Raw genomic sequence first — 20,392 nt, forward strand, 5'->3', positions numbered from 1 at the left:
CATGTCTCTGCATGACATGCTGAAGGTCCCAGGTTCAATCTCCGGTTTGAAGGGCCAGGCAGGAGGAGATGTGAGGGAGCTCTGCCCAAAATCCTGGAGAGTTACTGCCAGTCTAAAATGGCCCCAGGGAACTACTGTTTGCCCTGTAGAAGAGAGGCAACTTCATGTAGTGGTTAAGAGCGGCGGCTTCTATTCTGGTGAGCTGGGTTTGATTCCCTGCTCCTCCTCCACATGCAGCCAGCTGGGTGACCTTGGGCTAGTCACACACTCCTCCTTTCTGTCAGAGCTCTCTCAGCCTCCCCTCCCTCACAGGGTGTCCATTGTGGGGAGAGGAAGGGAAGGCGATCGTAAGCCGCTTTGAGACTCCTTCGGGTAGTGAAAAGTGGGGTATAGAAACCAACCTCCTTCGTCTGTTGGGGAAAGATGCAGTGTGTACCTGCCAGCTCAACTGGGCAGTGAATGAGATGCTGAAGTGTACAGAATGACTTAAAGTGGTTGTGATACACTGCAAATCTGATACTTAGCATTTGCACAAGACTTCCAACGTATGCTTTGCATGCGCTATCTCGATGTGCTTATGACAGCCCTGCAAGGTTGACCTGTACTGCCTTTTGCCCAGTCAACTGGACTTATTCCTGGGCCAGTCAGACCTAGCCTCAGTGATCCATACCTTAGTGATCTAGACTAGACTACTGCAATGTGCTCAACTTGGGGCAACCCTTGAAGAGTGTTTGGGGACTGCAGCTAGTGCGGAACATGCTGGCTGGACTGCTGGTCAGGGCCAGCTATCAGGAGCACGTGACTCCGACATTATAGCAATCGCACCGACTACCTGGAGCCCCACAGTGTTTTCCGGTGAAGTTATTCTTTGTAGACGTTTGAGATTTTTGTGTGATATATGCTGTTCTGGAAGCAACTTTCCAAGTTCCCACATCCATAGAAGGAGAACTCACCACCTCCAGAGGAAGCCTCTTCCACTGAGGAGCAGGCTTAACTGTCCGGAACTGCTTCTGGAGGTTTAGCCGAAAATTCTTTTACCCAGAATTCAGCTTTGTTGTTCATAAAGGTGTAGCTTCTACCCAGAATGGAACTTTGTCGGCCGTAAAGGTGTTGCTGGACCCAAACTCTGTCCTCAATCCGGCCGTCGTGTTGCAAAGGAAGCTGCGTGTTGTGCTGATCTAAAGAGGTCTCCAGTTCGATGTGTCGCTTTGCTTTCCTCTGCTCCAGTCTCTTCCCAGAGCCTCCGGGGGAGGCGGAGCAGTGAGTTGGTGCAAATGCTGCCTGGTGCCCTGTGGCAGCTCCCGCCTGCCGCATTTCCAGCTCCAGAATCCCCCGCGGGAGGTGAAGTCATGCCTTTGGCGGCAGGGCTAATGGTTTCGTTTTAGCGTCTGGCTCTTTGCGCGCACACCCCCCACCCCCCACTCTGCAGGCGGGGGGGAAATGGGCCCAAGAGGCAAGGGCAGGGAGCTCTCCGGGCTGCTTCTGGGAACAAAACTCTCTAACTCGGCTCAAGGCAGCCAGGGAGAGGCTCTGGGGGTGCCACGCGCCATCAGGCTGCTTCTGCCTCAAGGGAAGCCCACGAATCAGGAGAACAGAGTCACCTTTTGGACCAGGAAAGTTGAATCCTGGGGAGAAGCTTTCGTGTGCAGACGGGTGTCTTCAGATAATGGAACAGAGCTTCCGTCCAGGGGCACCTTTCGGCCTCGGTTCTCCCAGAATAAAACTTGGTTGGCCTTCAGGGTGCCCCCGGACTCAGCTGTTGTTCTACCGCTTCAGACCAGCATGGTGACCCACCTGAATCTGCCCCCAGGATAAAGGTCCTCCGAAATGTCCCGTCGAATGGGATGAAATTCATTCAAAAGAAATTCCGTCTAAACCTCCGGAAGAAGTTCCTGACAGTCAGAGTGGTTCCTCAGTGGAACAGGCTTCCTCGGGAGGTGGTGGGCTCTCCATCTTTGGAGATTTTTAAGCAGAGGCTGGAGAGCCATCTGACAGAGAGGCCGATTCTGTGAAGGCTCAAGGGGCTGGCAGGGGACAGTGGAGGAGCGAGAGGGTTGGGAGTGTCCTGCAGAGTGCAGGGGGTTGGACTAGATGACCCAGATAAGTTTCAATTCCGGAAGATCTCCAGGTTCCCATCTGGAGGTTGGCAACCTAGCTGGCTGCACATGGAGGATGCTTGAGGCTGATCCTGCACTGAGCAGGGGGTGGGACTAGATGGCCTCTGTGGCCCTTTCCCACTCTGGGATTCTAGGAGTCTAGTTCAGCAAAGGGCTGCCTCAGGAGGTGGGGAGCTCCCCCTCTCTGGCCATCTTCAAGCAGTGGCTTGACAGATCCTTCTCCTGGCTGCTTGAGGTTGACCCTGCCCTGAGCAGGGGGGGATGGGACTAGATGGCCTCTATGGGCCCTTCCCACTCTAGGATTCTTGGATTCATAGTTTGCACCAGGAAGTGGTTGAGAGGGGACCCCCGGAGGGTCGGGGAAAGAGCTGTTCGTTATTGTGAATCCAGATGTCCCCACCAATTCCCTCTTGCCAAGTCCTGCCTCAAGAGGGCTGTCTGCTGCGGGGCCTTGGGGGGAGCCCGTGGGGAGGGTTTCGTCTGAGGGTGGGGCTTTTGGGCAGGGGTCGATCCGAGGCTGGCTCAGGCCCGGGACTTTCGCAAGAGGCTCTTTGTGAACATATCAGGCTCCCGTTTCCCAGTGGCTCAGCCGACTCGCTTTCATCTGAGAGGGGCTTATGCCAAGACTAATGGCTTCTGGCAATTTGAACATCTGAGCTGCATTCTGGCAACAGTCTGGCTGCTGCAGCCGTTTCCGCCTGGGCCTGCCTTGACGCTTCGCTTGTTAAGCGGGAAAATCCAGAGGGCGTCAGAGCGTGGGAGAAGGGAGAATGTGCCGCCCTCCCCTCGGCCCCGTGCCTTTTCTTTCGGGGCCGGAGGTGGAACATTTTCATGGTCATTTTTCAGCATATATTCTTCTCCCGAACAGCTTGATCTATTTCAACCTGCTTTTCAGCACCGGAATGGGCTGTTCATCTGACGTCTTTGGAAAGCAGTTTAGGGAGTTATTTTTTCCCATTTCAGGAGGCGTAAAATGCAGTTTCACAGGCACCGAAATATTTATTCATACCAGAATTAAAGCCCGTTGTAGCTGATAACAGCGGGTGCTGGAATGGGGGGGAGGGGGGGGAAATAGCACAGAGAGAGGGAGGTAGAAAGGAAGAGAGTGAGGAAGATGGAGAGATACAAAGAGAGAGGAAGAGGATAGGGGGAAAGAAAAAAAGGAAAGGAAAGGAAAGGAAGAGAGGGAAAAGAGTGGTAGCTAGAAATATAGGTGGAAGGGAAGACGTTAAGGAGGAGAAAGAGGACAGAGAAATAGAGGGATTAAGAGAGCAAGAAGAAGACAGAGAGAAAATTATAGAGAAAGAGGGAGAATCTAAGAGATAGAAATCAAACGAGGGAGAGAGAAGTAGAGGTAGAGAGGGGAAGAAAGAGGGAGAAAAATACAGAGGGAGAGAGTAAGGAAAAGTAGACGAGTGATAGAAAGAGAGAGAAAGGTTGAGAGGGATAGAAAGAGAGGAAGGAAGAGAGAGAGAGACAGAAAGACATATATAGGAGAGATGTGGGAAGAGGTAGAAAGGAAAGAGAGAGAGAAGCCACTCCCCTCCACCCTGCCTCCCGTTGAGCCACGAAGCCCTCATGCCACCTCACAGAGATGGCGTGAGAGCTTCCCAGCCCAAGGGGGAAGGGTAGCCATCCTTCCCCGCCACACTCACTGCTGGTCTGGGGTGGCCAGGAGCACAATGGCGGCAAGTTCGCCAGAACACTCCTGGCCGGGGCTGCCCGGGCTGTGTGCATCCCAATTGGCCCAAAGTCCAGACAGTCTCCACCCACTCGCCACCCACCTACCCCTTATGATTTTATTTAACAACGCAAGCTGTTAGATATGTCCTCAGATAGCAGCTGTGGCTCAGTGGCAGAGTCTCCGCTTGGCCTGCAGAAGGTCCCCGGTTCAATCCCCGGCATCTCCAATGAAAAGGACCAGGCAGGAGGGGATGGGGAAGACCTTGACAGTCTGTTTCCGTATGAGGCAGCTTCATGCGTTCACGTGCCTTTTCAAGAACTATGAGCATTTGAAGCCACTTTATTCTAAATCAGGTGGCTCTGTCTTGCTGGGGGGCCGGGGACTCGTACAGAGAGAGGTCTTTCCCATCTGCTCCATCAGCGGATAGTTGCTCGCCTCCAGTTCAGTCCAGTGTCAAGAGAGTGCATACAGTGGGGATTCATTCCAGGGGCATTCCTGCGCTCCTAGATCATGTGGCTTGGAACTTCTCCCTAAGGTTGCTATGAGTGGGGAGATGGTGTGGGGCAGGCTTTCTCAGCCAGGAGTTTCTTGATGATGTTTACGAATGTGTTAAACCAGGGGTAGTCACACTGCGGCCCTCCAGATGTCCGTGGACTACAATTCCCAGGAGCCCCTGCCAGCGAATGCTGGCAGGGGCTCCTGGGAATTGTAGTCCACGGACATCTGGAGGGCCGCAGTTTGTCTACCCCTGTGTTAAACCTTTATGACTGTCTGTGCTCATGCTGACCCATCTATCCCCAAATGGCCAGTGAGGGGCCTGGAAGGGGTGGGAAGATGGAGAACGCCCGGCTGGACATGGCCTCAGCTCTGCTTCCCAGCCCTATTCTGCATGATCACACAACTTTGTGGGTTTCTCGAATCCTGGAGAATGTTTCTGGGGTATCTCAATGGCGGCAGAAAGGTTGAGAAAGCCCAAGGAGAATCCGTTTTGAATCCCCACTCCCTGTCCGACCCTTTAACCACTAAACCCGACTGTTTTTAGCCTTTCCCAAAAGAGGGTTGCTTTACTTTTTGTGTTCTCTGTCCCCAGGGGCTGCCTTTGTGCTGGAGGTGGAGAGAAGCATCCGGCCGCCCCGGGGCCTCTTTTAGACAAGGCCTATTTTTGGGCTGCGCTTTCTAGCCTCTCTGCTGCTGCAATTCGGCCAGCGCTGCCCCGGTTTCCACCTCTTTGTTGAACCGTTTTGTAAAATGAGTCTCTTGGCTTGCTGCGAACAAGCCCCCTTCTTAAGAATTCTGGGTGACCTGCAAGCGTGTTTCCAGTTCAGGAGGGGCTGTGGCTCAGGGGCAGAGCCTCCGCTTGGCATGCAGAAGTCCCCGGTTCGATCCCCGGCAGCATCTCCAGTTGAAAGGGCCAGGCAGGAGGGGAGGGGGAAGACTTTTCTCTGCCCGAGACCCTGCAGAGCAGCTGCCGGTCTGAGTAGGCAATACTGAAGTAAATCAGTGTAAAGCAGCTTCATGCGTGTTCAAGGGGGGTGGGGTGGGGGTGGAGGGGTTCCCATTGCTCTAATGATCTGCATGACCCCTAAAAGTGAGAGAAGGTAAGGGAGAGAAAAGGAGGTGGCAATTAGGTTCACCCAAAACTTGCTGGTATTTTTTTGGTATTTCTAAGCAGAATGCAGGTTATCTGTTTTGGCTGCCGGTATAGCTGGACCGAATAGAAGCTGACTTTTTCTGGCTTGGGGGGTGGGGTGGGAGGGAGGACATATTCAGCTATACTGATCAGTTGTCCCCCTTCGCCCCTCCCCACTTCCGAGCGGGAGGCAAGTGAAAGGGATTGCAGAAATGACTCCCAACCATGGCCAGGCTGCCGTTCAGTTGTTGGGTTTAAATGCCCGGGAAACCCTTCCTTTCACTTCTCCCCTTCCAGACAGGGGAAACAAAAGGGGCTGCTAGAAAGGCTTGTGATTCTGGGGGGGGGGGGAGATCCTACCTGGAGACTGGCATCCCTATGGAGTCACAGCTGACTTCTGGGGACCCCCGCGGTGGTCTGCAATGGCTTGCCTCTGCTTTCTCGGTGGTCTCCCACCCAGTTGACCTTCAATATCCGTGGGCCTCACTGAGGAGGGGTTCCTGGTGGGTTTTAAGTTGTGCCCAAAGCAGCTCGTCATTTGGCTGGAAAACTGAGATCTCGGCTCGGAGCGATTATGTTACTATTCCGATCCCGGCCCGGAGCGATTATGTTACTATTCCGATCCCTGCCTAACTGACTTTGAATGTAATGGTGCATTTAGCTGCAATTATGCCTAATTTACATCCTGGCCGCTCGTCTCCAGCTGCGGGGACGGGATTCGTGTGTTCCTCTTCTCTCCCTCCCTGGGTCCCTAGAGCAAAGTAAAGGTTGTATAAGGAAAGAACCAGATGGGCTGCCCTGTAGGTCCATCCGTAGCAGCAGGACAAAAGAGCCAGCGTCCAGGAGCACCTTCAGGACTCACAGACTTTGGGGCAGGGGAGGAGCTTTCGGGAGTCTCTTGCTCACTTCTTCAGATGCAGTGAGAATGGGAGTCGCTTTGTCTTTATATCACAAGGCGGATGGATTTCCATTCTGAGCTCATCAATGTGGTGCCTTCCATGGAGACGGAGCAGGATGGGCAGCCGCGCTACTCTGTCTGTAGCAGGAGGAAAGAGTCAGCGTCCAGCAGCACCTAAAGACGGGTACAATTTGGGGCAGGGAAGGAGATTTCGGGAGTCTCTGTTCTTTTCTTCACGTACAGCAGAACCTCAGAGAGCAGCTTCTTTCTCTGCCTTCTCTGTTCTGTGCGCAGTTTTGTAAACCTCTCTCATGTCACCAAACTGTGGCTCTCCAGAAGTCCATGGCTTATGGGAATTGTAGTCCACGGACATCTGGAGAGCCACGGTTTGGCCACCCCTGCTCCAAGCTTTCTGCACCGGGATGGGGTGCCATCCCCTTAGAAATTCTGATGGAGTGAGGAGTGAAATAACTCTTTTTAATTTTTGTTCTGTAAAGAGAAACTCAGCGTTTCGAGCTGTTTTGTAGTCAGGAGATGCCCCTTTCCGCCCCTTTTCAAGGCTAGCGGGAGCCAGAGGGCAGGCACGTGGACTCAGTTCATCCCTGATGCTCGATGCTTCACGTGCACGACCTTCCATGTCAGGGTGGAGGCTGGGGGGGGGGAGAGTGCCCCTGCTTTCCCCCTCCTTCCTGACCTGCGTCTGGTGAAGCTGCCTTTAGATTCCGTCTTTCTCGTGTCTATTTTTCCCACTGCTCCGGAGCTCGCTATGTTCTCAGCGGTGCCGGTCTGACTCTGTCCCTCCGTCTCCTTTCAGGTCGGCTTCCTGAAGATCCTGCACAAGTACGAGATCACGTTCCTTCTGCCTTTTGTGCAGCGTCTGGGGAATGAGGTCTCCGCCGTGCCCCTGCCGAACCTGAACCTGCGAGTGACCGACATCACGCCAGCCTCCGAAGGTAGGCCCCCCTCCTGCCCTTGGTTGCTCTGCAGCACGAAGGGGAGGGTGTTGGCCAGGTGTCGGCCCTCTCCTTGACTGTCCTCCTTGGGAGACAATCGGTTGCTAAAATGCCCCCCTCCCCCTCCCCAGACAAGACAAGCCTTTCGGAGGGGAGTGTTTCCCTTTTTGCTACTCGTCTTTGATTCCCCCCCCCCACCCCGCCCTCTTTGGATTGCACAAAGCAGAGCCAGTATGGTGTAAGCAGGGGTGGCCGAACCATGGCTCTCCAGATGTCCCTGGACTACAGTGACCATGAGCACATGATGGCACCCCTGATCAGTGCTGAAAGGTGTTGAACTAGGCCCTGGGAGACCCTGGTGCAAGTCCTGCGCATGTGCCATGGGAGCTCTCTCACTCTCAGCCGAGCTGTCCACGCTGACTTCTTAGAATCATGGAATCATAGAATCCTAGAGTTAGAAGGGACCTCCTGGGTCATTTAGTCCAACCCCCTGCACTGTGCGGGACACTCACAACCCTCTTGCTCATCCACTGTCACCTGCCACCCCCTTGAAACAGCACAGAATCAGCCTCTCCATCAGATGGCTCTCCAGCCTCTGTTTAAAAATCTCCAGAGATGGGAGACCCCACCACCTCCCGAGGAAGCCTGTTCCACTGAGGAACCGCTCTAACGGTTAGGGACTCCTTCCGGATGTTGAGACGGAATTTCTTTTGAATTAATTTCATCCCATTCGTTCTGGCCTGTCCCTCTGGGGCAAGAGAGAACAATTCTGCTTCATCCTCCATACGGCACCTTCTTGGGAGAATAAAACAGGTGAGGGGGAAAAGATTTAACCCATTTCTGGTCCCCACTAAACAGAAAGGAGGGAGTACAAAATAAATTTAAAAACCAATAATTATAAACCCCACCCCCCAGTTTTGGAAAGATGACATTTTCTAGCAGAGGACCAACCTGGATCTCTCTTTAGGGCTTGCAGGAGGCACATACAGTTCTAGGAGGTTAACCGTGCCGGTAGAAGGCCTGGCCTCGAGATTTTGGGGGGTTGATCTTTGAAGACTCAAAGCTCCTTTGGTCAGACACGAGTCGAACGGAGATCCCCGACCCCTTCTCTCTCAATCTGAACGAGGGGGGGGGTGTTTCAAAGAAAGGGGGCCAGGATACCGAAAGTACCCTGCACAACATATTGTATAGTTGGGTGTCTCTTATGGGCTCCCCAGCAAGCTTTCGCCTGGCTCTCACTTGACGATGGACACTCTGTGCCCTGTCATAGATGGGGGGGGGGCAGGCTGCATTTCTTCCAGGGGGGGGGAGAGCTACACAGGGCAGGACCTGTTGACGGACGGCAGCCATCAGGTGGCTCCTCCATTGAGCTGGGATCCTTCCTGGCCCCACGGAACGCAGAAGGGTGCGGCATGCGAGCCGCCAGGCAGTCTGTGACGCATCTGAGGAAGGAATGCTGTGCAGAGGGCATTCCTTTGTATGTGGGAGCACCACTGAGCATAATGTGTGGTCCTGCCCCCTCCCCCCTCCCCGAACCATCAGGCATGTGGGGGAGAGGTAGTGTGGAGACCTCTTTGGGGTGTTCCAGATTGCACCCCAAAGACTGGAGGATTCTAAGAATGAAACCCACCCCTTGCTCACCCCATTCTGCCCTTCTTGGTTCTGTTTTTATTTTGGGGGGGGGTCAGTTAGGGAGTGTGCCCCTTTTTCTACTGGCCTCTCTGGTTTTCTCTTGGGTTTTTATTTAAGATCACCTGCCTGGTGGGAGGTTTTGTTTCTGAGGCATCTCCCCTGGGCTGTCAGGGTGTAAACTGATCCTAACCCATGCACTGCCAGTGGTGGGGTTGCCAACCTCCAGGGGGGGGGGGCTGGCAACTCCCTGATATGACCACTGATCTCCAGGCTGAAGAGATCTGTGCCCCCTGGAGAAAACGTCTGTTTTGAACAGTGGGCTGCGTGGAATTCTACCCTCCTGAGGTCCCTCCTGAGCCCCATCCCCGAACCTCCAGGAATTTCCCACCCCTGAGTTGGCAACCCAAAGGATTTCGGCCCTTCACTCTTGGCATATCATGGGCTGCAAGTGCGGATTCAGCAGCCTCTTACAAAAGGTCGCTGCCAGGTCTCAAGGCGGTTCTGGTGCCCCAAATACTCCCCCCCCCCAGGGATGGCTATTTGCAAAGGCACAAGGAAAGAGCTTTTGTCCGTCCAGCTGTAAAGGGCCCAGCCTGGTGCTGCAACCAAGAACAGGCCTGCAGTGGGGGTGGGGGGAGGGGGGTGGGGGGGGGCTCCTGCGGCATCCCTTTTATCCCCCACGTGGCCGATGGACGTGCTGCAATTGTGGCACGACTTGTGCTTGTTCCTCCAGTGGAAACTGCCAGCGCTTCCTGGAATAGTTAATCACCGAGTTAATTCTCTGCCTGCTCCGCTCTGTTCTTTCTCTCTCTCTCTCTCTCTCTCACTCCTTCTCTGTCTGCGTGTTTGTTGCTAACCGGGTGGGAAACAGATAGTGGGCTCAGCTCTGATGCGCTGCCGGGGTGTGCGTGGGCATGTGCGTCTGCAGTGCATGAGGACAGAGTCAGGCAGGTCGCCGTGTTCACCTGAAGCACGAGAAGGAAGTTTGAGGCCAGGGGCATCGTGGAGACCCACCTGCTGTAATTCCGGGCTTTAGCTCTTGTGTGCTTCTTCAGGTCAAAGGGCAGAGTTGGAGTTCAGGGCCTCCTCTCAGCCAAGCACGTTTTAATTTCGGGGCATCGGCTTTGATGCGCTGGCACGCTCCTTCCAATGCATCTGGGTATGAGAACAGAAACCGGTCATGGCGAAATTAGCAACTTCGTTGAGACACAGGCTGAGTTCAGAATTCGAGGAGAGATGAAGGGTTTTGTTGTGCAGGCAGGAGACAAACTTAGAACGAGGCACCGTTCAAAAAACATCAATTGCTCTGCCTGTAAATGGACTGCAGGGCAGGAGCAGGAAGAGAATAAGTTTTGAATAATAAAGGTATAAGGAAGTGGATTTTGAACAAACATGCCTTTTGCCTTTTATTGTGGGATATAGAATAGATTTTCTTTGGAACTTGGATATCTTTATAGCTATTGTGATTGTCTAGAAATGACAAGAGATGGACTGTGGAACATGTGGTGATGAGGAGGTTAATAATCTCGCTGTAGGCTGACATTTCGAGTGGTTGAGGGGGGGGATGGAGAATCTCTTGGAGGCTGTAAGGGAGGGGAGGTTAGAGGGAGGATTCTCCCCCCCCCCCCAAAAATGTTCTGTATTCTGTGTATAGCAGTTTGTTGGATGATCCCTCTTTTTCTTTTGTATACTTTCAGTATCATTGCCATGTTGTTTGAAATAAAAATGTTTTTTTATTTTTATGTTTCCTATGAGGAAAGGCTAAGGGATGTGGAAATGTTCAGCCTGGAGAAAAGGAGGTGGAGAGGGACAGGAGGGCTCTCTTGAAGGATTTGGAGGAGGGCAGGGAGCAATTCCTGTTGGCAGCATTTCCTGCAGTAATGGGCTCAAACTACATGTAGAACAGCACTGGTACAGATCAAGAAAATAATTTCCACAGTCAGAGTAGTTCAGCAGTGGAAGGGGCTGCCTAAGGAGGTGGGGAGCTCTCCCTCACTGGACGCCTTCAAGCAGCAGCTGGACAGAACCTTCTCCTGGATGCTGGAGGCTGATCCTGCCCTGAGCAGGGGGTGGGACTAGATATCCTGTGAGGCCCCTTCCCACTCTAGGATTCTGTGAGTCTAGTTCAGCCATGAAATGGGCTGCCCAAGGAGGTGGGGAGCTCCCCCTCACTGGGGGTCTCCAAGCTGATCCTTCTCCTGGATGCTGGAGGCTGATCCTGCACTGAGCAGGGGTGGGACTAGATGGCCTCTGTGTCCCCTTCCATTCTATGAGGATCTTTGCTCCCCTGATTATTTCTCCCGGGCAGTAGGCCAGGAGCAGCAGGAGCAGGGGCAGGGTTGGTATCCCGCGGAGGCTGTCCAGGCAGGGCAGAGTTCAGGGCGTGCTCTTTGTTTGCCCGCCAGCAGCGTCCTTGGGGGGTGGCAGCCTCCCAGTAGTCCTTCCTGCTCAGGCCGTGTCTCCTTTTGTCCAGCGGAGGCCAGAATGCAAACTGCAGCAGGGTTCCTTTTCAGTTGCCTGAATCCAGGTGTAAGAACCGGAAGGCAGCAGTCAAGGACATAAGGAAAAAGCTGCTGGGTCAGACCAGTGGTCCGTCCTTTCTCACCCACTGGAGGCCCAGCAACAGGGCACAGAGTCTGAGACCTCCCGCTCATGTGGCTTCCTGGGACTCATATTCAGAGGTTGACTGCCTCCAAACATGGAGGTTCCCTTTGGTGGCCACAGCTGGTATCCACAGACTTCTCCTCCACTAATCTTTCTAATTCCCTGTTTATGTCTGTGGCCATCACTGCATCCTTTGGCAACCAAGACCACGTTTTAGTCACTCATTGCATAGAAAAATATTTCAGTTTTGTCCCGTCCTGAATCTGCTGCCCCTCTGCTTGATTGGATGCCCTCAGTCCAGTAAAATCAGAGTCCAGTCGGGCACCTTTAAGACCAACAAAGATTTATTCAGGGTGTGAGCTTTCGAGTGCAAGCACTCTTCCTCAGACTTGCACTCGAAAGTTCACGCTCTGAATCTTTGTGGGTCTTAAAGGTGCTGCTGGATTCTGATTTTGTTGTGCTCCATCAGACCAACACGGCTGCCCCTCTGAATCTGTCTCCATGTCCAGTGTCTGGGGAGAGGGGGGGGGAAGTTCACTCTCTGTTCTCTGTCCATCGTCGTGTTACACATTTCTGTTGCATCCCCCTTTCAGCCCGTGGTCTTCATGGAAATGCCATGAAACTCACAGGCTGTCAGGGGCACAGGACTTGTTTGGCAGGGAAGAAAGGGTTTGAGTTTTGGTTGCACAGACACAACCCAGGGTCCGTGGTGTTTACCCAGCAAGGAGACCCCTCGGTGGCCCCATCTGATCTTATCTGCACCGCACAATCCTGCCTGTGTTGAAGAACTCGCTGTGCCACTGCTTGAAAGCGGAGGGTGGGGTCTGTGTGCTGCAGGTCCCAGGAGCACGCCTGAGGATCACTGCCGAAGGACAGAAAGAAAGCCCAGTTCTGATTGAGACCTGGGAGGGCTGAAGACAGCCACCCAGAGAAGAAGAACAGCTGGTGTTTCCTACCCTGCTTTTGGCTGCCCAAAAGAGTCTCAGAGAATCTGACATTCGCCTTCCCTTTCTTCTCCCCACAGCAGACGCCCTGTGAGGCAGGTGGGGCTGAGAGAGCTCTGAGAGAACTGGGACAGGCCCAAGGTCACTCATCTGGCTGTATGTGGAGAAGAAGTAAGGCAGTGAACCCAGTTCTCCAGATTAGAGGCTGCTGATCTTAGCCACTGCCCCAGGCTGAGCATGATGCTGAGCTAGATGGATCAAGGGCTGGATTCTGCAGGTTTCGTGTTCAGCGTGCCGAAGCCCTTGCTGGCGTCTCTGTGGGAGTTCCCCCGCATGGCCAGTAAAGCAGTAACATCACCTCGCATGATCTGGACATGATCCTTCCCTCCCTCCAGCAACAACAGCGCGCTCTGCTCTTCTGCCTTATCTTTAAGGCGATAGGCTTGCCCCAGAAGCGCCACTGACCTGCCGGATTGTGTACAATCAGCTTTGTGCATAATTGAACACAATGTAAAGGGGGCAACGGAGGAGAGGTGCATTTAGCACTGCTGGATCAGAACATCCAGATGATTTCCAAATTGCCTCTTCCTGTGTGCTGACTGGCTCGACAGGAGACTTCCTGCATTTTGAATACACTTTCTCCCTGCTTGCCCCCAGAACAGTTGTTGAACAAGAGTTACTGCAGCTAGCTAGATACTCATCTCTCTCTCTCTCTCTCTCTCTCTCTCTCTCTCTCTCTCTCTCTCTCTCTCTCTCTCTCTCTCTCTCTCTCTCTCTCTCTCTCTCTCTCTCTCTCTCTCTCTCTCTCTCTCCCTCTCCCCCTCTCCCCCAAGGTTATTTCTCTTCTTAAATAAAACAATTTTATTCTTCAAGCAGGCGCTGGTGCTTTGCTCTCTCTGCATGTTCAACCCCTCTGCCGACAGCGTCAACGCCTCTCTGCCAACCACACACTGAGGGGAGCAGCTTGTTTTCAGAAGAGGAGAATTGTTACTGGCAGGCAGGCTACTGGGACGGGGATACCTCAGACCCAAGTAAAGTCCAACCCCTTTGCGGATTTTCTGTTGTTGCTGAAAGGTCGCCTCTTCCAATGTGCCCTCCGCTCTTTGCATGCCAGCAAGTGTGTCAAGGGCTCCTTGGAGCAAGTGTGTCAAGGGCTCCGGATAGAAACAGGAGCAGCAGCAGGTCGCTCTGCATGGAATGGCTGACGGAGGCTGTGGAGCATTTGATATTGAGCGTTCTGGAGGGAGAGAACGACACCCTGGGTTGGAGGATTAGAGCTGTGCCTCCCTCTCGCTCTGTGGCACACTGGAATTCCTTGCGGGACGCCAGAGAGCTGAACGGAACAGATTCCCACACAGACAAGGGCAAAAAGAAGTCCAAAGGGTTGAGATCAGGGCTGTAGGGTGGACAGGCTGAGGTTTAGAACCCTAGAACCCTCAAGTGGAGAGGGACTCCTGGGTCATCCAGTCCAGCCCCTGCAGTATCCAGGACAGAGGAGGGCAACAGTTGTCAGTTTTCTTACAGCTTCTTCATCATAAGCCCCCATAATTGTTCTGTGTCCTTTGAGAAAATTGCTTGGCTTGGAATAAATGTTTTGTCTGGAATAAACCCATGCCTGAGATGAAACTGGGGATTTTGCTGCCAGAGGATGTAGTGACGGCCACGGGAACAAAAAGTAGAAGTTCCTCAAGGAGGCGCCTGGCCTTCTTCGGGCCCCGGGGCTCCAGGGGGTTGGCACCAGGGGCTCTCATGTCTGGCATTTGACTTGCAGGCCCTGATCTTCTCCAGCCGGGACTGGAATGCTTTGCGGTGCAGCAGGCGGCCCTTTCTGGAGCACCAGTTTGCAGCTGCAGGGCCCTGTGCCCTTCCCCAGCCCAGTCTGCAGCTGGAGGGAGTCTGGGATGCTCACAGGTGTGCTCATTTCATGGACGGTTGAGCCACGGAGTCACACAGGGTGGCTGTGTTCCATCTGCCATCTCTTAGCCCACTGAGATTTGGCGTGTGGCAGGCCCTCCAAACGTGGAGGCTGGCACATCAGAGCAAGAGGAGGGTCTACTTAAGTGAGTGGCGCAAGTGGTCCCCCCATCGCCTCGTTTCTCCCCCTTGCGTTCCTCGTGTGAAGCGCACCAGAGCACCGCTCTCTCCTGAGCACAGGCAGTGGGGTGTCGTGGATGCAGAGCAATGTGGGGGACCAGGTTGGTCTCCCCACTTCTTTTCCACGTGCAGCCAGTTGGCTGACCTTGGGCCAGTCCCAGTTCTCTCAGAGCTCTCGCAGCCCCTCCTTTCCAGAAAGGTGTCTGGTCCCACCTTTCTGCCTGCCTTGCACTGTGCTGGCAGGGGCTCATGGTAACTGTAGTCCATGGACCTCTGGAGAGCCACAGTTAAGGCCCCCACTCGTCTAGTGCATGTTTTCCCGGCTTTTGTAGGGAGAGATCTCCTTCTCCACATTTGGGGTTTGGATCCGGGGAGGCTCCTGAGCTGTGCTTCTGTCCCGGGAGAGGGCATAGCTGTGTGCCGCTGGAGGGTCCCTTAGTTTCGTTCCTTCTGTCAGTAACCCAGGTGGGGGCTTGCTTTCTTTCCACTCTGCAAACGGGGGGCAGAGATGAGGGGGAGCATCAGGCTTGGCCTTGAACTCGGCACACTCTGTCCCGCACGGAGGAACCTCTGCCCTCCTCCTCCTCCTCCTGCTCTCCCTCCGGAGGCAGCTGCCAGATGGTCTCCTTAGCCGCCTCCTTTGCCAGGTCCACGGAGAGATCCTCTCCTAGGCTGCCATCTGTTCCGGCCTGGCGCAAAGGGGAGAGAGGGGCTTCCTTTCCTGATCCGGATGAATCAGCCAGGGGCTGTGTCCCTCCGGACTGTCCCCGAGCACCTCGTACGGCCTCTGGGCTCTGCGGACCGGCCCTCAGCAGACCTCGGGACACCTGAAATGTTGCCCGTTTGGAAGAACTGCCCGGGCTGCCTATTCAGAGCGTTTTCCGCCTCTTATTCCACAGGGAACCTCTTGGGGTGGCTGAAATCTAATTTGCAGATGCTGAATTGGAGGCGTGTTCTTCGCAGTCTGAATTTTGCCACCGAGGAAAGCTTTTAGCTATGCGGCGTTTGGCTCTTGCATCGGGATACTGATTGTATCTTCAGAATCTCTATCCCCACGGGGGAACATCTTATCTTAGTGGGAATAAAGCCTCATTTTTATGGGAAGAGTTGTAGGTCCATTCTGCCTATGATTTTAGCAATATCTTTGTTTATTCATGGAGTACCCAGTTTGAATATGACCACTGAGGGAGGCTTTTAGCTGAAATGCGTTTGGTTCTCATAGCAGCGTACAAATTGTGCCTTTTAACCTGTACTTAAATATTGGGACATTCTCTGTGCATTTGCGGCATTAGAACCATGTGCGTGTGGTTTTAAATGATGTTTAACACTTTTGAATGTCCAGTTGATTATATGTAATATTCTCTACTACACCCTCACTGCATGCTTAGCCATGTAGTAGCGGTAAAGTTTGTAAGTGGGCGTGTAGGAAGGCATCACCTGGGCCTGGATTCAGGATTCACTGTAGTGGTCCGGCAGCTGTGAATTTCCTGCATTCTGGACTAGACCCTTGATGTCCCTTCCAGCGGTGATTCTAAGTGTGCCAGACTAGGATCGGGGAGACCTGAGTTCAACTCCTCACTCTTGCTGTGGAAGCTGGCTGGGTGACTTTGGGCCAGTCACACGATCTCAGCCTGATCTACCCTGAAGGGTTGTTATGGAGACAGAGGAGAGCGTGCCATAAGTCGCTTTGTGTCCCCATTGGGGAGAAAGGCTGGGTAGATTCTGTGAAGGTTCAAGGGGGTGGGGCAGGTGACAGTGGAGGAGCGTAGTGCGGGGGGTTGGACTAGATGACCCATGAGGTCCCTTCCAACTCTGTGATTCTATTTCTAGAAATGAACTAAGGAGACAGACTGGGTGTGATTTTTCAGCCTACTTGAAATTCAGCCCATGGCCTCTCAATGTGCCAGGCAGTGGACAGCCTTTCATTTCCCAGACAGTGCCGGTGCTTGAAAGCTGACCTCGCGTGACCTGCCTTTCTCCTCTGATAGAGAGGGCTCGGTGGCAGAGGCCCTTCTTGGCCCACGGAAGGTCCCCGGTTCAGTCCCCAGCCTCTCCAGGGAAAAGGTGGTCTGGCCCCTTGGGAAGACCCAGCACTGCCAGAGAGCTGTGGCCATCGGAGCAGCCAGTGCTGCGTGGACAATCCAGTGACTTGAGAAAGGTGCTTCTCCTGCGAACATGGCTTGATGCTCATCCAAATAGTGCCCTATCCAGCGTGACCTACTCATGTGCCGTCATAATAACCGCTCTGAGCCATAGGGAAGAGAGGCATATAAATGAAATAAATAATAACATCATAAGAACATGAGAGAAGCCCTGTTAGATCAGGCCAGTGGCCCCTCCAGTCACTCGGGGGCCTCAGGAGGTCCACCAGCCTGCCCCATCCATCTCCACCCAAGCAACTCGTCTCTTTCAATTATTTCTTGTCACAACTGGCAAAGTGCCTGCCATTAATTGCTAACAAGAACAGTTTTATTTCTCCAGTGTTTTTGTGACTGCAACTGAACCCAGAAGGACTGATTAGCTGTTTTAGCAAAGAATTACCATATGGCATAATTTGGAGACTTTGACGGAGTTTACTAATTTGCCACTAATTTACCTTTCCTTTATAGCTGTACTCTTATGATCCTTGTTCCATTTTATCTGAGGAAGTGTGCCTGCACAGGAAAGCTCACGCCATGAATAAATCTTGGTTGGTCTTCAAAGAATCACTCATCCAATCCCAGCTCTTCCTGCAGCAGTGAATTCCACGTGTCCATGACTGGAAATTTTCTTCTCAGTTTTTTTAAAACTAATCCCAGATCCAGACATTGTTGGAATTCAAGAATTTTTGGAAACAGCAAAAAATAGTCCCTGGTCCAATAGACCCAAATTGGAAAATACCAATTTAAAATAATTGCACATCCTATGGATGAGGTATTTGTGGGGATATTTGCAAATGGATCTTTTCTGATGTTGATGGTATTCACCAGGAGCCTTTACCTGGGTTATGCCTGTGACACCTCCGAAGGAAGCCGCAGCTGAAACACATCTGCGCTGCGCTGTCCTTTTTATCCTTGGAGCAGCTGATTATGTGTTATTATGCAGGGTTTGCTTTGTGTGAATTAAAGTTTTATTTGCCGTATTGGTACAGAGGTATACTAGAGCCATTTTCTGTGGTTTGTGTGGTCTTTTAATTGTTGTGTACTAATTGTTAATCACAGCAAGTGATTAAAGTGTATAATTTGCTGCCCAAAGAAGCGGTGATGGCCGCAGGACTAAACAGCTTGAAAAGCGGAAGAGACAGATTCATGGGTGACCAGTGGCTACTGGCCCTGGCGGGCAGAGCGTACCCCAGAGCCAGGAGGCAACATCAGGAGAAGGCCCAGCCTCCACGCCCTCTGTGGGACAGGATGCAGGTCTGATCCAGCAGTGCCCTCATACTCGTATTAATCTTTTGTTATTTCTAAAAATATTAATGTTTTTAATAATGTTATGAAGATAATGCATTTTTATGATTTTAATCTGTGAGCCACCCTGACCTTTGAGGAAAGGCAGCATAGAAATGGAACGGATTGGACATGGCGTGAGACTGGGTGCTGGACTAGATGGAGCACAGTTTTGGTGCCATGGTTAAGAGCAGCAGCCTCAAATCAGGAGAACTGGGTTTGATTCCCCACTTCTCCTCCTCCACGTGCAGCCATCTGGGTGACCTTGAGCCAGTCCCAGTTCTCTCAGAGCTCCCTCACTTCACAGGGGTCTGTTGTGGGGAGAGGAAAGGTGGGTAACTGTAAGCTGTTTTGAGACTCCGTTGGGAAGTTAGGAGCAGGGTGTGAAAAAAACAGCTCCTCCTCTTCCTCCCCTGGGTACATCCCAGCACTTAAAAAGCCATCTGGGCCGGTGGCTGCTGTGACGTCTTGTTGCTGCCCATGTCTCTCCTCTCTTAGTGTCTAGTGTTCCCGGAGGGCCTGTGATCCTATCTGCTTCTTCCTTCTGGCTGCAGGTTACCACATCAAGTGCGAATACACAGCCCACAAAGAAGGGGTCCTCCGGGAGGAGGTGGAGCTCTGCAGCACGGCCAACAGCACGGCCTCCGTCAAAGTGGCCGTGCAGGCGAGGGTGATGGGTGAGTCCCCCCCTGCTGTCTGCATTTCCTCTCTAGCCACAAGGGGTCCCCATCCCGAAGCCTGTAGGTGCCCCCGCACCCACGGACACCTTGCCCTGGCCCCCCTGGCCAAATGTTTTAAGAAAGTGGGTAGGGCCAGATGGGGCTTTTGTCCAGCAAGGCTCCTGATTGGCCATTGGAGATTGGATCGGCTGTGCTGATTTATTTTAAGGCTGCTTTAGCAGCAGATGCTCCTGCAGCACCCAGCTCTTCCTAGCATGGTTGAAGGTGAGCTGCAGCAGCCATTTTGTGGCTGGCACTGCCTCTTCACAGCGGCCATTTTGTGGCTGGCACCGCCTCTTCACAGCGGCCATTTTGTGGCTGGCACCGCCTCTTCACAGTGGCCATTTTGTGACTGCACCAGCCACACTGTAGCCAAAAGTGGCTAGAGGCTCAAATAGGTTGGAGACTCCTTGTCTGCACTGGCTTTTCTCGGTGATCAAAAAGGTGCTTCCCACGATCCCTCTGAAGGGCTCAAAGGATTCTGGGATGCAGCTTTCAATGCCCTGCTCATGCAGGTACATAGCAGACCCACAGTCATTTGTGGGGCCCAGCGTTGGCATCAGGTGCTGGCGAGTGGCTCCTCAGGGAGCGGCCGTTCCCTTCTGCTCGAATGGCCCGTGTGGGGCTGGGCACTATTTGCCTCTTGCAGCTCCTTTGCTGCCCCGCCATCCCAGCCTGGAGACGCTTTGGCTATCTCAGCATCTGCTTTAATATCCGGCTGTGGCCGAGGGGTTCTGCTGCCCAGGAAATTAAATCTTGCCAGCTGTGCATTCGCTCAAGCCGAAGAGGGTGGCGAGATAAGTGGGTGTCCCCCACGTGTGGGGAGGCCAAAGTCACAATGGAAAGGAGGAGCCGCTGAGAGGCATCCGTGGTTCTGCTTAAGTGGCAGCAAAATGTGACGGGAATGACAGAGCGCCCTTTGATGGCAGGGCGCCACCTGCTGCTCGAGGGACGATCTGCAGGGGCTGGTGTTGCCAGCTTCCAGGTGGGGCCTGGAGATATTGCAGAATTGATCTCCAAACTTTTGTGATCAGTTCCCCTGGGAAAAATTAATGCTTTTGAGGGTGGGGCAGTATTGCCACCTTAGTGGACATCCGTTGTCACTCTAGGACTTCTTTTTCTCTTGGCCTCTATGGTATGCCATAGAGTCACCCTCTCAGAGCGGCCACTTCATCTACGGGAGCCATTCTCTGTTGTCTAGAGATGAGGGGTCATTCCAGAACTCCAGGCCCCACCTGGAAACCAGTACCCCAAGGGTGGGCTGTACGGCATTATACCTCTCAGGGGTCCTCCCTTCCCCAACCCCCTGTGTTCTTGTGTGGGGGATGTGGGGGTATTGAACTCAGGAGTTCCCACTGGGAAACGGGGGCTGGATCAGGCCAACTCTCGGTCTCCTCCTCTGTCCCAGAGAGCCAGCGTAGGGTAGTGCTTAAGAGTGGTGGCCTGTGAGCTGGAGAGCCGTTCCTCCACCACATGAAGCCTTGGGCCAGTCACAGTTCTCCTGGAGCTCTTTTGGCTCCACCACCCCACAAGGGCCTTGGGGGGGGGGGGTTGGGAAAGGCAGGAGTAAGCTGCTTTGAGACTCCTTCGGGTCGAGGAAAGCGGGGTATAAGGACCAGCTCCTGAGCCTGCAGGGAGTGGGGGCTTGCTCCTAATCCCGATCCCCCCCCCCCCCCGTTTTGTCTCTTGCAG

The 20,392-nt window shown here is 53.3% G+C and overlaps 1 protein-coding gene across 3 annotated transcripts in view; it reads left to right on the forward strand.

Annotated features, from left to right (window-relative positions):
• Positions 1-20,392, forward strand: part of ADISSP (adipose secreted signaling protein) — a 47,942-nt gene that overhangs the window by 23,985 nt on the left and 3,565 nt on the right. For all 3 annotated transcript variants that reach the window (XM_077301312.1, XM_077301314.1, XM_077301313.1), the window contains exons 4-5: positions 7,144-7,282; positions 18,536-18,658. In XM_077301312.1, coding sequence (XP_077157427.1) covers positions 7,144-7,282; positions 18,536-18,658 — 262 coding nt within the window. The remainder of the gene's footprint in view (positions 1-7,143; positions 7,283-18,535; positions 18,659-20,392) is intronic.

This window comes from Paroedura picta, chromosome 10, assembly GCF_049243985.1.
Source record: "Paroedura picta isolate Pp20150507F chromosome 10, Ppicta_v3.0, whole genome shotgun sequence".
Taxonomy (NCBI): Eukaryota; Metazoa; Chordata; class Lepidosauria; order Squamata; family Gekkonidae; genus Paroedura; species Paroedura picta.